Source organism: Rutilus rutilus (assembly GCF_951802725.1).
Source record: "Rutilus rutilus genome assembly, chromosome: 14".
NCBI classification, from domain to species: Eukaryota; Metazoa; Chordata; class Actinopteri; order Cypriniformes; family Leuciscidae; genus Rutilus; species Rutilus rutilus.
In genome coordinates this window covers 5,248,608-5,261,613 of record NC_140219.1, presented here as the reverse complement: position 1 = coordinate 5,261,613, position 13,006 = coordinate 5,248,608, and the positions used below count along the sequence as shown (strand labels likewise).

The 13,006-nt window shown below is 35.9% G+C and overlaps 3 protein-coding genes across 3 annotated transcripts; 2 read left to right on the top strand and 1 right to left on the bottom strand.

Moving 5' to 3' along the window:
• The first annotated feature begins 123 nt into the window (after positions 1 to 123).
• Positions 124 to 5,350, top strand: LOC311303930 (SLC35A4 upstream microprotein-like). Its single transcript, XM_084430676.1, has 3 exons — positions 124 to 827; positions 2,313 to 2,411; positions 4,337 to 5,350. The coding sequence occupies exons 1-3, from the start codon at positions 813 to 815 to the stop codon at positions 4,535 to 4,537; spliced, it is 315 nt and encodes a 104-aa protein (XP_084286802.1). The 5' UTR covers positions 124 to 812; the 3' UTR covers positions 4,538 to 5,350.
• Positions 5,351 to 5,507: 157 nt separating this feature from the next.
• LOC311303924 (putative UDP-sugar transporter protein SLC35A4) lies at positions 5,508 to 7,152 on the top strand. The gene has a single exon (XM_084430670.1). It carries the CDS (start codon positions 5,514 to 5,516, stop codon positions 6,465 to 6,467), a length of 954 nt encoding a protein of 317 aa, XP_084286796.1. The 5' UTR covers positions 5,508 to 5,513; the 3' UTR covers positions 6,468 to 7,152.
• Positions 7,153 to 10,014: 2,862 nt separating this feature from the next.
• On the bottom strand, positions 10,015 to 13,006 carry LOC311303928 (uncharacterized protein). The gene is made up of 6 exons (XM_084430675.1): positions 12,077 to 13,006; positions 11,855 to 11,954; positions 11,224 to 11,342; positions 10,926 to 11,033; positions 10,686 to 10,853; positions 10,015 to 10,469 (listed from the first exon to the last, which is right to left on the bottom strand). The coding sequence occupies exons 1-6, from the start codon at positions 12,086 to 12,088 to the stop codon at positions 10,299 to 10,301; spliced, it is 678 nt and encodes a 225-aa protein (XP_084286801.1). The 5' UTR covers positions 12,089 to 13,006; the 3' UTR covers positions 10,015 to 10,298.

Here is a 13,006-nt window from a genome sequence, read left to right as displayed (position 1 = left end):
GAAACCATATAGTGGCAAATATCTACGGTAAATATCTGTTTCCTAGGAGACAATGTTTTTTGAAGGTTTATATACTTTATTAACAGAAAACCGATTGTTAATTTTTCATAACATGCCGTTTTTATTAATGCAAAAATACAGAGGTGACATGTTTATAATACACATTTTAGTGTTCAATACACGAAATTGAACAACAATACCCATTGTCAACAGAATACAGAGGGGGGGAAATAGTTAACAATTTGCTAACGACAGAAAAGGGTGAATCAGAAAGATATGAAGAAAAAGAATAAGAGATTAATTCATAAATCAATTAATAATATTTATTTCTCAAGTAGTTGTCGCTCTGGTGCTCAGGGAGCCGAGTAATCCGTTGAGCCGTTGTCAAATCTCAGGATATTTTTTGTCATAAAAAAATTAATAATATAATTTAAGTCTTTCCAAAAGAGGCATGTTTTAATAAGACGCAAATAGAAATCAGCCCCTACAACCTTGATAACACAAAACTGATAACGTAATGAAAAACTACAGTGATTGGTCAATCATGAACAGCGATGAGGAAAGTAACAGGTAGCACGTGACATTGCCGTTTACCCCAGATCGGTCAGGAGGACAATTATGTACAACTGAATAATGATACTAATAACTTGAATAAACGTTTAGTGGAAAATATGCATTTAAAATGTTATATTTATTATTTCGAGCCATTGTACTAAAAGTAAAACAGCGTGAGTAGTTGTGTTCGAGCGAGTCGTCATTCATTCAGGGCAAATGAATCGAGCGCACATTGAATCGTTTATCATTTCTGCAGTATGGCGGAAGACAAGGTGAGAAACCACGGTCTGGCTACTCTAAAACAACGCTTTTTTTCATAATGAATTAATGTACAGATAGGGACAAATCGGGTATGTCGTTTATATTTAAGTGTTGTGCTATCAATGTCACCTGCTGTTTGGTTATTAGAGCTGTTGTGACGCTTTATTGGAGTAATGTAAAGTCACTGCTGCCTTTCTGAACTCTTGGCATTATAGACGGCTGTCATAGAAAGAAAAGCATCACACTTGTAAGATCTGATTAACTGCAATTACTAGAAATAAGAAATGTATAGAAACATCTTATTTTGAATAATGTTATCTGTAGAATTTAATGTTTTCCTTGTGGGATACAAGAAAATATGTAAATTGATCAAGATAAAATAATAAGTAATTTAGGCCTATGTGATTTATCACATCATATCAATAAATATGTTGATATTATAAGTCTGTACTGTCTGTCTATTACTGTTCTTAAACAGAAAGTACATCCACTAAATTGCGTTCATGTAACATTATTCAAGTTAAATTATTTATTAAAACATAATATAAGGAAATAAATTATTAGATTTGAAACCTGCCATAGATAAAGAGTATGTGTTGGAATTTTTAAATAAAAGTAATACATTAATTATTATGGATACAATAAAAATGGCCATTGATATAAATTGCATCCAATTTAATTAGTTTATTATTAGTTTGTACTTCCATTATATCATAGTGCAAGTGTTTTCAAACTCTTTAATGATAAGGACTGCCAAACACAATAATAGAAGATCTGTTGTATCATTCTCTTCTGTTTGATGTTAAGTGTCTTTGTTTTCTGAAAGTTAATAATAAAAAATAAAAAAAGATCTCATTAACCAGCTTGAAAGTGCTTAGAAATTGAGCAAAAGGAGTTCATCTGTCAATTTTGTCCAAACATGATTATAAAATGGATTGTTCCAGTCTTTGCTTCTGATTGGTTGAGCTCAGCTGTGTTCAAAGCCATTGTAAATTAAAGGGATACTCCCACTTTAAAATGAAAATTCTGTCATCATATACTCACCCTCATGTTGTTTCAATCCTTTATGAATTTCTTTCTTCTGCTGAACAGAAAGGAAGATATTTAGAAGGTTATCAGTAACCAGACAGTTTCTGGTCTCATTGACTTCCATAGTATATTTTTTTCCTACTATGGAAGTCAATGAGACCAGAAACTGTCTGGTGACTGACATTCTTCTAAATATCTTCCTAGACGTCCTGCTGCTGAACTACACTGCTTGGTGGAAGAATCATATTTTTTTATCAATAACATTACATTTTGGTGTCTATGTGTTTTGTTAATGAAACCTTGCAGGTGTGTGGAATAACTGTTTTATATAAGCAATAAGCCACGTGAAGCCGTGATTACCTGAATTTGACTGTACAGTAAATCATGCCACGGCTTCTTAGGGTTTATTACTCTTATAACAGCATGTTGTTCAGCATGTGATCTGATGTGTGTCGGATCCGTTTCAGGATCCGGTGACCCGACTGAAGGATCTGGCTCAGCTCAAAGACCAACTGGAGGAGATCCAGAAGAAGGTGGAGAATGAGGTTCAAGCTGGAATCCCACAGGTACCACAGAACCAGATCCACGACTCTGATCCGGCCCGGTCCTAACATGCTGAGGAACACATACAGAAACTTTGGTTCTGAACTGCTTATTAGTTTTGCTTTGGCCGATAATAAATATGTTGATATTATAAATCGATACGGTTTTGCCTGTTCGTAAACAGAAAATACTCGCACACTAAATTAAATTCATGTAACATTATTCAAATTAAATGATTTATTAAAACATTATAATATAAATTAGGAAAGGAGAGAAACCTGCCATAGAAGAAGAGTGTGTGTTTGAATCGGAAAGTGTAGTTATTTTCATTTTAATTAAATTTAATTAATTATGGCTGATGCAAATATGGTGCTGATATATATATATAGATATACAGACCCTTTCCAAAAAATTTGAATATCATGGAAAAGTTTATTTATTTCCATAATTCCATTCAAAACGTTAAACTTCCATAGATTATAGATTCAGGGCCCACAACTTAAACGATTTCAAGTATTTAGTTGTTTATTTGTACATAATTTGGGCTTCCAGCTCATAAAACCCATGAAAACAGGATTTCAAAAAATTACATGAAATCACACAGTAATTACACAGTGATACCATGGTCATTGAACCAGGTTTTGGTTATTTTGGCAGTGTGGGCAGGTGCAAATCCTGCTGGAAAATGAAGCATGAAGTGCTCTGAAAATGTCCTGGTAGACGGCTGCGTTGACTCTGGATTTAATAAAGCACAGTGGACCAAAGTCCTCTTTTCTGATGAGAGCAAATTTTGCATCTCATTTGGAAACCAAGGTCCCAGAGTCTGGAGGAAGAATGGAGAGGCACACAATCCAAGATGCTTGAAGTCCAGTGTGAAGTTTCCACAGTCTGTGTTGGTCATCGGCTGGTGTTGGTCCACTGTGCTGTCCACTCAACGCAGCCGTCTACCAGGACATTTTCAGAGCACTTCATGCTTCCTTCAGCAGACAAGCTTTATGGAGATGCTGACTTCATTTTCCAGCAGGATTTGCACCTGCCCACACTGCCAAAAGAACCAAAACCTGGTTCAATGACCATGGTATGACTGTGTAATTACTGTGTGATTTCATGTAATTTTCACGTTTTTTGAAATCCTGTTTTCGTGGGTTTTATGAGCTGGAAGCCCAAATTATGTACAAATAAACAACTAAATACTTGAACTCATTTAAGTTGTGGGCCCTGAATCTATAATCTATGTAAGTTTAACGTTTTGAATGGAATTATGGAAATAAATAAACTTTTCCATGATATTCAAATTTTTTGGAAAGGGTCTGTATATATGTATGTATATTGCATCCCTATTACTTAATTATATCCTAGTGCAAGCGTTTTCAAACTTTTTAATGCTAAGTACCACCAAATACACTGATCCCCTTGTGAGGGGCTGAATATTTGCAGCTGAATATTTTTATGTATAAAAATCCATTTACACAGTGTGAGGAAAATATTAAATCTAATATTATTATGACAACAAAATTAAATTAAATAATTTCCTTTATATTATTATTATTATTATTATAAAAGCAATTAACATAATTTCTGAAAAATAATTACTTTTACAGCATATATAGCATTATAGCAGATATTTTTGCCACAAATATATTTTTATTTTAAATTATTGTAATTAATGCCATGATTTTTTTACCAGTTTCTAGAAAGCAAAATGAAATATTTATTTTAGTGAATGAAAAAATATAAACGTTATACATACTTCATTAATGCCCTTAGTGAATTTTGTTAAAAAACAAACCAAAAAAAAACCTACAGACCATCAGTGGTTAAAAGTGGGCTGGTAAGCAGAAGAGAGTATGTTATATAGATGTTGCTCTTTATATACTGTAATATGGACAGCTCAATGACTGCACACTTCCCAGGCAGCAGCTGAAACTGTCCTGTTTGTGTTTCTTAGGGTGGGTCATTATTAGCGTCTCCCTTCCTGAAAGGATTCCTGGCTGGGTATGTGGTTTCCAAAATGCGTTCGTCTGCCATCTTAGGAGTCGCTTTGGGAACGCTGACGGGAATCTGCGCTGTTCAGACCTATCAGGTGCCCAACATCGAGGAGACCGTACGAGACTTCCTGAACTCCCTGAAGAAAGGACCCAGTGATTAGAAGTGGACTGAATTCAGACTGAAGAGGAGAGCATGTCATTCAACGTCACATCGGAGCTCCTTCCCTCATGAACAAACCTGTTGGTTTAGAAAAAAAACTGTGTTTTGAGGTCTATATGTGAGTGTGGATTTGGACTTTATAATGAAGACTGTTATAATGGGCATCATGTAGGGCTGCACGATATGGCTTAGAGCGATTATCACATCGCAAAGGCTGTGATTTAACCTTAACCAAGTTTCAGAGTGAAGCGCAGCACTGTGTTTATTTACACACGCCGGTGTTTGCAGCGTCTCAGAGCGGCTTTATGGTTAGTTTTTCGCCCAAATACAACTTCGATGGTTTAACGTTTGAAAATGAAGAAATTAAGACAGCTATAAATATTAGTATTGTCATTTTATAGTTGTACTTTTCTTTATAGTTGTACTGTCAAAAAAAATTATATAAACGTTCTTAAATTCTTAATTTTTAACAAAAATATTACAATAGTTTTTTATTTAATAATAATCGTCAAAAATATTAGTATTTTAATTTTACAGTTGTACTTATTTTTCTAGTTGTACTGTAAAATTATTATATAATTTTTCTTAAAAAATTCATTTTTTATTTTACCTTTGAAACATTACAAAAGTAACATTTCTTGTTTAATGTTTTTATTTAGTCATGATTATAATTTTATAATTATATTGATATATAATTACTAAATCTTCGGCCAAATTGTGCAGCCCTACAAACAAGCACAGCAAACCTTCTTTCTTTTTTCTTTTTTTTTAAATCACATTTTAAATTGCAATTCCAATTTTTTTCGCAGGAAAATCGCAAACCGAACGTTTTTCCCAAGTCGTGCAAGACATAACATCATGTCCATTTTGTTTTATACTTTGCTGTTCAAGAATCAAGTTCGTCCTAGTGCTTTTTTTTTTTTTTTTTTTTTTTGTAGGGTTTGCTGAGTTTGTACTTTGGAAAGCAGATCGCGAGCATGATTGCGGTAGATAATGTTGGTTCTTCTGAAGCAGAACCTCCTCTCAGAAGACGATGGGTCCTTCTCCTGCTTCTCCTGGTTCTCATTTACGGTTCCCACGCTCCCCTCATCTCGCTCACCAAAGTCGACGGTCACGTTCCCTTCAGCCCGTCGTCATGTGTGGTTCTGATCGAGTTCGCCAAGCTTCTGGTCTCATTCGCCTCCCTGTTGGCATCTGGGAATCTTTCCGCCCTCAGAGTGTCGGTGTCTGTGATGACGGTGACGCCGTACGCCGTTCCTGCTGTGCTCTACGCTTTCAACAACAACCTGGTGGTGTTCATGCAAGCCTACATGGATCCCAGCTCCTTCCAAGTGCTCAGTAACCTGAAAATCGTGTCCACCGCTCTCCTCTACTCGTCCTGCCTGGGAAAGCGTCTCCGGCGCGGGCAGTGGTTCGCTCTCGGGATGCTCGTGGCCGCCGGCGTTTCTCACAGCTACTCCGGTTTTGATCGGGAACCATCACTGGAGGACGAATCCATGGGCCGGCTTCACATCACATCCTGGGGTTTGCTGTTGGTGCTTGTGTACTGTTTTATCTCAGGATTGGCTGCCGTCTACACCGAGCGGGTGCTGAAAACCCAACGGCTGCCTTTGAGTCTCCAGAATTTGTTTCTGTACGTCTTCGGCGTGGCCATCAATCTGGCGTCGCATCTCTCCGGCGGCGGGCGGCAGGGCTTTTTGGAGGGTTTCTCCACGCTCGTTTGGCTAATTATCGCGGGACAGGCCGCTAACGGGCTCCTTATGTCCGTCATCATGAAACATGGAACGGGAATCACGCGGCTCTTTGTCATATCTTCTGCTATGCTGGTAAATGGTGTGTTGTCTTGGGGGCTTCTGGGAATACAGCTCACACCTTACTTCCTGTTTCCTGTTGTGCTGATTGGATGGGCTGTGTACCTGTATTACAGGTAGAGCGGACGACACCAACAACAAAATTAAATAATTGGCCTTTACATTGTCATCAGTATACTAAAACAAATCGTTGAAATATTTTTTTGGAAGATATGTCATTTTATTAAGTTCACCATAAAAAAGTTAGTAATATCTTGTGCAATTTGTTAAAAAAATATATAAAAATAGAGCGTACGCCACTGAGGACAACCACAAAAGACTTTTTCAAAAGACGTATATCATTGCAATTGCTTTTTTATCGTTCTTTATGTATGAACCACAGCATTTCTCTCATTATTTCATTTCCCTCTTCTGTTTTTTTTTTATTATTATTATTTTCTCAGCATGTGCCCTAAAATATCTCTGTTGCCTTCATCCTCATTCTGGAAGTGCATCTTACTGTGAATCATCTCATGAAGACTGAATGTGTACTGATTTGTTGTTGTTTTTATTCATATGCATCTGTCAGTATTTATTTTGATTAAATGTGTTGAAATGAATACGAATTGTACAGCCTCATATTTAAGACTGATTTATGCAAATAAATATATATGGACTTGGTAAGTGATTAACATGTCTAATGGTTTTACTTGTAAAATATATACTTTCAATTTTAGACCTTTTCATTTTGCAAAATACATACTGGGCAAAAAAAAAAAGTACATTATTTTGTGGTCTTTTAATGGTTTTAACCATTTTAATTACAAATCACTGGTCAGGAAATTAGCACGAATCGCACAAATACTGTAGATGAAGTAGTTTAGCATGGATTAGCCTTTCCATTTGTTTTCTTTAAATGTTTAAACTCGCAGACATCGTTTTACAGGAAGAAGAGTCAGTGTTGTTCCACTCAATGTTAATGTCTTAAAACTGTTTATTAGTAGTTGAAAAATGTCTCTCAGTTCATTTGAGTTTAATATGAGACCAAATATTCACTATAAGGTTCAAATCTGGACTCTGACCAGGTCTAAACATGAGCTTGATGGACTTGATCTTTGAGCACGTCTGGTTGAAAAATAACATCTGATCATTCTTAGATGGGTGATTCTTAGACTATGGGCACTTTTATGTACTTTGGTCATATTTTTAAAAATACATACAATTTTGGACAAAATCCTCTTTCTTTTTCAAACTAACAATAAAATCTCCTTAAAAACTTTTTACTACCTTTCTATTATGATTTTTTCATACTTTTCAACCTCCTTATAGGTGTCAAAATCACTGTTTTCTCCTTGTCGCACACCCAGACTTTTTACCTTCAACAATGAAAATACAGTTTAAAAGTATGACTTATCTGGTAACTATTAATATACCTAAATTAAGCACTAGTAAAATAATTAAAATACATTATAGCATTTAATGTGAGACCACCATCAATATTACTTTTTATACAAAATATAGCTGTCGCACAGTATTGGTGTCATTTCCACCACAACACTGTAATGTCCCTTTAAAAAGTTTGTGTGAAAGATTGTTTAGGTGGTTTCTATGGAAATGTTCAGAGACATCAGAGCACATGTTGGACATGGAGGCAATTTAAAATTTTCATCAAGGTAAATATTGCTTGATCCGTTAATATATTTATTCTACGTCATTTCCAAACATGCTCAAGGGTGTTTTTTAAAAGTTAAAAATTTTAAGTTAAATAAGAGTATTTTACATACATGAAATGCTAAGTATAAATTCAAAGGTAATCAGTGAAGCTATCTTCCATTTTTTCACAAAAAACTACAGAAATGTCATTTCCACCACAGTCATTTCCACCACATTGCCCTCTGTGGTGGAAATGACAGCATGTGGTGGAAACATGCTGTACCTTCAAGGGTGTTTTTAAAAAGTAAAAAAAATGTAAGTTAAATAAGAGTATTTTGCATGCATGAAATGCTGAGTATTAATTCAAAGCTGATCAGTGAAGCTATCTTCCCTTTTTTCACAAAAAACTACAGAAATGTCATTTCCACCACACTGCCCTCTGTGGTGGAAATGACAGCATGTGGTGGAAATGACATTTATGATTACAAAGTACAATTGATATGGATTGCAAGAGTAGATTGACGTTGTGATTTGAGTTTACTGAGTGTGATGAGTTGAGTTTTTCAAATAAATATTTCTCTAAATATTACTGTTTCTCTACATTCACGTTAATTCATTGTCATTTCCACCACCACCCTGTCATTTCCATCACCACACACATTTTTTAAAAACATTAAAAAAGTTCTCATCACACATTAAAAATGTATCCACAATTTACGAGATAATGCTCTACTTAATATAAAAATTCAAGTTATTTATTTTGTAATAAGCTCTTGCCCTAACCAATATTAAATTTCAGAGTGTGACAGGTGTACAGTTCACCGTTTGGTCCTTAGGGCAGTTAATTTATCTCATTGACAAATGTATAATTTTTGTACATTGTGGAAAAACTGATAAAACTAGTTACAAAAATGATCTTAGACAATTCTTGAGTGACATAAGTTATTCTGTTTTTAAATAACAGCTGTATAGAGATGTGGTGGTGGAAATGACATTTGTTCATTGCAGGTCGGAAAAAATGTAAATTATTAACAATTTCTCTTGTTATCTAAGTTTGTCCTCTTACAGACTTTAAAACTAGACAAATTATTTAAACTTATGAGACTGTGTTACGTGACTTTTGAACAAGTTTTTTTATTCAACTTCACAAGCCTAAAAGTGCCCCTAGTTGAAGAAACGCCCAGATAACAACTTTCCCTTTGTGGGAAGCAAGCCATTCTGCAATATTCTGCTGTTCTCCAAAGCATTAAATGACTTTTCACGGTGAAGTAGCTCACTAATACCACCAGCAGCTAACAATGACACTCTTCCTCTGTGCTTCACTATGGTAGAGTAGAGATGCATTTATTATTATATTTTATCAAACGGATTTCCGATCCTTGATTCTGATTGGTTGAGCCGCGTTCGAAGCCGTTGTAAATTACTCAACAAACATACACCTGTGACCATAGACATAATATACATGTGTAATATAAATGTATATTATGTCTATGCCTGTGACCGCATTACATTAATATTACTGCGCAACTGTGATTCTTTGTTGCTGCATGTGTTGCTTGGCAACCTCTTTGGAACTACATTGCTTGGCGGAGGAATAAAATGTGTTATAACGTTATATTTTTTTGTTGCTGGTGTTTATTTTATGAATAAAATAGATATTAAAATGAATATTTTAATGGAGTAACCGTTTTATAAAAGCAATAAGCCCCGCGAAGCCGTCTTTTACAGTAAATTTAGAACAGCTAAGGGGGTTTTAGGCATTCCACTCGTGCCAAACGCCCCTTAGTTGTTCTAAATTCACTGTAAATCACGGCTTCGCGGGGCTTATTGCTTTAATTAGATTTTCGAAGACACTGTTATTAACTAACGTATCTTATTAACTGAACTTATACTGTAAAGTTTTCATCGACATCTCACGATGTCACTATACAAACTGCTTGACACGTTACTCCTGGTTAGTTTAACTGTATAACTGCAATGCATTCCTGTTAGTTTTTACTCACTGAAGCCCTCCATGGACATAAAGTTGAAAATGTCATGTCATGCCTCCTTTATTAGCGCCTTATACAATTCAGATTGTTTCAAAGCAGCTTCCCAGTAATAAACAGGAAAATAACAGAATCAACCATGCAAACTTCATCAAATATGAGGCAATTTTAAACTTACAAAGTCAATAGTGTCATTATTCAGCTCGAGTCAGTTCAGTGTTGATTCATTTCAGCTCATCAATTCTGAAATTATCTCCATTTATAATCACTGAAAAAGCTTGATTTTATCTTTTACAGTAACTTATTGGGTAACCATGTTGTATCAGCGGTGTCATTGAGTGGGAATCTGAGTTTTCCGGAGCTGCTGAACTTCCTCCTGGAGCTGCAGGTTTTGTGAGGACAGGTGAACCGCGTCCTGGATGGCGTCTATGAGAAGAGCCCTGTACCTGCTCTCTGACATCCTCCTCTGCTCCTCCAGAACCTCACGAAACGCCCTGAACACCTGGACACGCGTGCAGAACACAGACCTGACACTAGATGACAGCATTCAGATGGGAAATGGAAACTTGGGCACTATACTGAAACAAAACTTTAGCACGAGTCTAGCCTAGTCTTCGCATTCAGAACAGGAAGAAGACGGATATTAATGTTGGGTTTTCTTCATTCCTTAATTTGGTTTTCCAATCATTAAAAAGCCGTAAATGTCCCGTGTTGTCACCTGTAGACTCTCCTCTCTGAGCTCATGGACCTCCTGCTGGTGGTGTTGGTTCTGGTCCTCCAGGTCCACATACGCTTGCTGGTTCTCCCTGCGCAGCGCCTCGATCTGAAGAACCAGGACGTGTCTCTCTCTGCGCAGGTACGACATCTCCCCCTCTACACCACTCACCTGCGGACGGGACGGAGGCAGTCACATGATCAGAACGGCCCGTTTGAGGTCTTCTTGTTCAGCTGCTCTCACCTGCTCCTCTTGTAGTTCTCTCTCCATCTTCATCAGTTCATCCTCGATCAGTCTCTCGTGAGTCTCTCTCAGTCTCGTTCTGCGCTCCAGGAGTTTCTCATGAACCCCCTGAGAGACAAACACATTCACACACACAGTTAAAACACCTGCTTTATACGTTTTTGTGCAATATGGTAACACTTTAAAATAGCGTCCCATTAGTTAATGCATTTACTAAAATGAATGCTGGTTGAGTGCTGGACTGTGTTATCAGGTATCAGCACAGGACTGAGTTCCTGTCTCCTGATTGGCCACTCACCATGCTAGTGGCGTGTGATTGGTGGGATTCTCTGTGTGTCTCCTGTAATCTGATCTCCTCTTTCAGTTGTCTGATTCGGCTCATCCTCTCCTGATTCCTCTGAATGCTGGTCCTGCCCTCTGAAACCATCATCATCATCATCATCATGTTAGTGCAAGGATGTAAGTTCCCTCCGATAATTAGATATGAACAAATTGTCCCCCAATATTTAATATTATTTATGTTCCAGCACGATGCTTCCATTCAGGGCTATTATTGTTAACTACAACTAAAACTATTAAAAGCATTTTGTTCATTGAAATCAAGTTGAATTAAATGAAATATAAATATTAGAAAATAATCTAACAAACAAACAAATTTGTAATTGAATGAGAGACAAGAGACTTTAACAGAACCATTTGCATATTAGGCATATGAAATATTATAAACTGCATATTTTAAAATACAAAATATAATTTGCATATAGTTCAAATGCATTACTATACACTAGATTCTAGTTGATTTTCTACTTTTTTCTTCTTCTTTAATCCCTTTTAAATCCCTTATTCCTTATTAGAAATGTTATATTTGTGAAAGCAAAAAATCTAGCAATCGTTCAGTCGTGGTTATGGTCAATATGTAACTGATGTACCAGTAATATGCATCTCCATCTCCTGTCTGAGGAGCTCCTGCAGATCTGTCTTACTGTCCGCTGTCTCACACACCTCTTCAGCTCTGCCTCCATCAGCCACCTACAACACACACACACACACACACGGTATCAACTCCATCAGCATTAAACTCATATTTCACACAAAACACGAGCAGTTATGTATATCTTTGTTTATCTTATTATTACTCTTTTGTAACTCACAGATGTGTCCATGTTCTTGTGTTGAGCTTCTCTGAGCTGAAGAGAGAGAGGGAGAGTGTGTGTGTGTGTGTGTGTGTGTGTGTGTGTGGGTTCACTCTCATGAAATATTCATTACTCAGTGTTCACTTTCACCCGTGTCTGTGTTGGGCTATTTAAATGTTGCATCCAGGGTTATAGGGTTATATAACAAAGAAAAAAACATTTTGTTACTTCAAATAAAGTAAACATTAACTGAATAAATTAACATATACAAAAACTTAAACTTACTTTATTTCACCTATAGCTGCCAAGGCTACATTTCTCATGTTTCATTCAGTTTAACTTGATGTAAAATAACTAATACTAAAGCTGAAATGTAAAAAATCTAATGCAAATAACAAAATGTACACACAAAAAATACTTAAACTTTAACAAAAACATTCAAAATAACAATACAAAGTAAATGAACACTGATTAAATGCATCTGTATGAGTCATAATCATGCGCTCAGTTTATTCTGAATGTCTTCTGTGAGATTCATTTCCTCGCTGACCTCATATCTCTCTCTCATTTGCAAATGCATAATTTTAAGGAAGTCACACTGTTTTTTTAATCTTGTTACTTTGACATAAATAGGGAAATGAAACGGAGCATTTCCGTTTTGAGAAAGAGAAGGAAGATTGAGATATTTAACAAGAAATAGATGTTTTAGCATCAGCTGAACTGAGCAAATCATTGGACAAATCAGTTTCACTGTATTCGTTTAGAGATTTCAGTGACATCACAAATGATTTCTATCATGAATTCATCTGTGGACTTGAGGAGAAAAAAAACATTAAAACACTACCTGATACAATCAACAAAACTTCAGATATAATGAAAGAAAGTGACGTTAGTGAAGCAATTATATTAATCTAATTATATTAATTATTATTATATTATTTATTTATA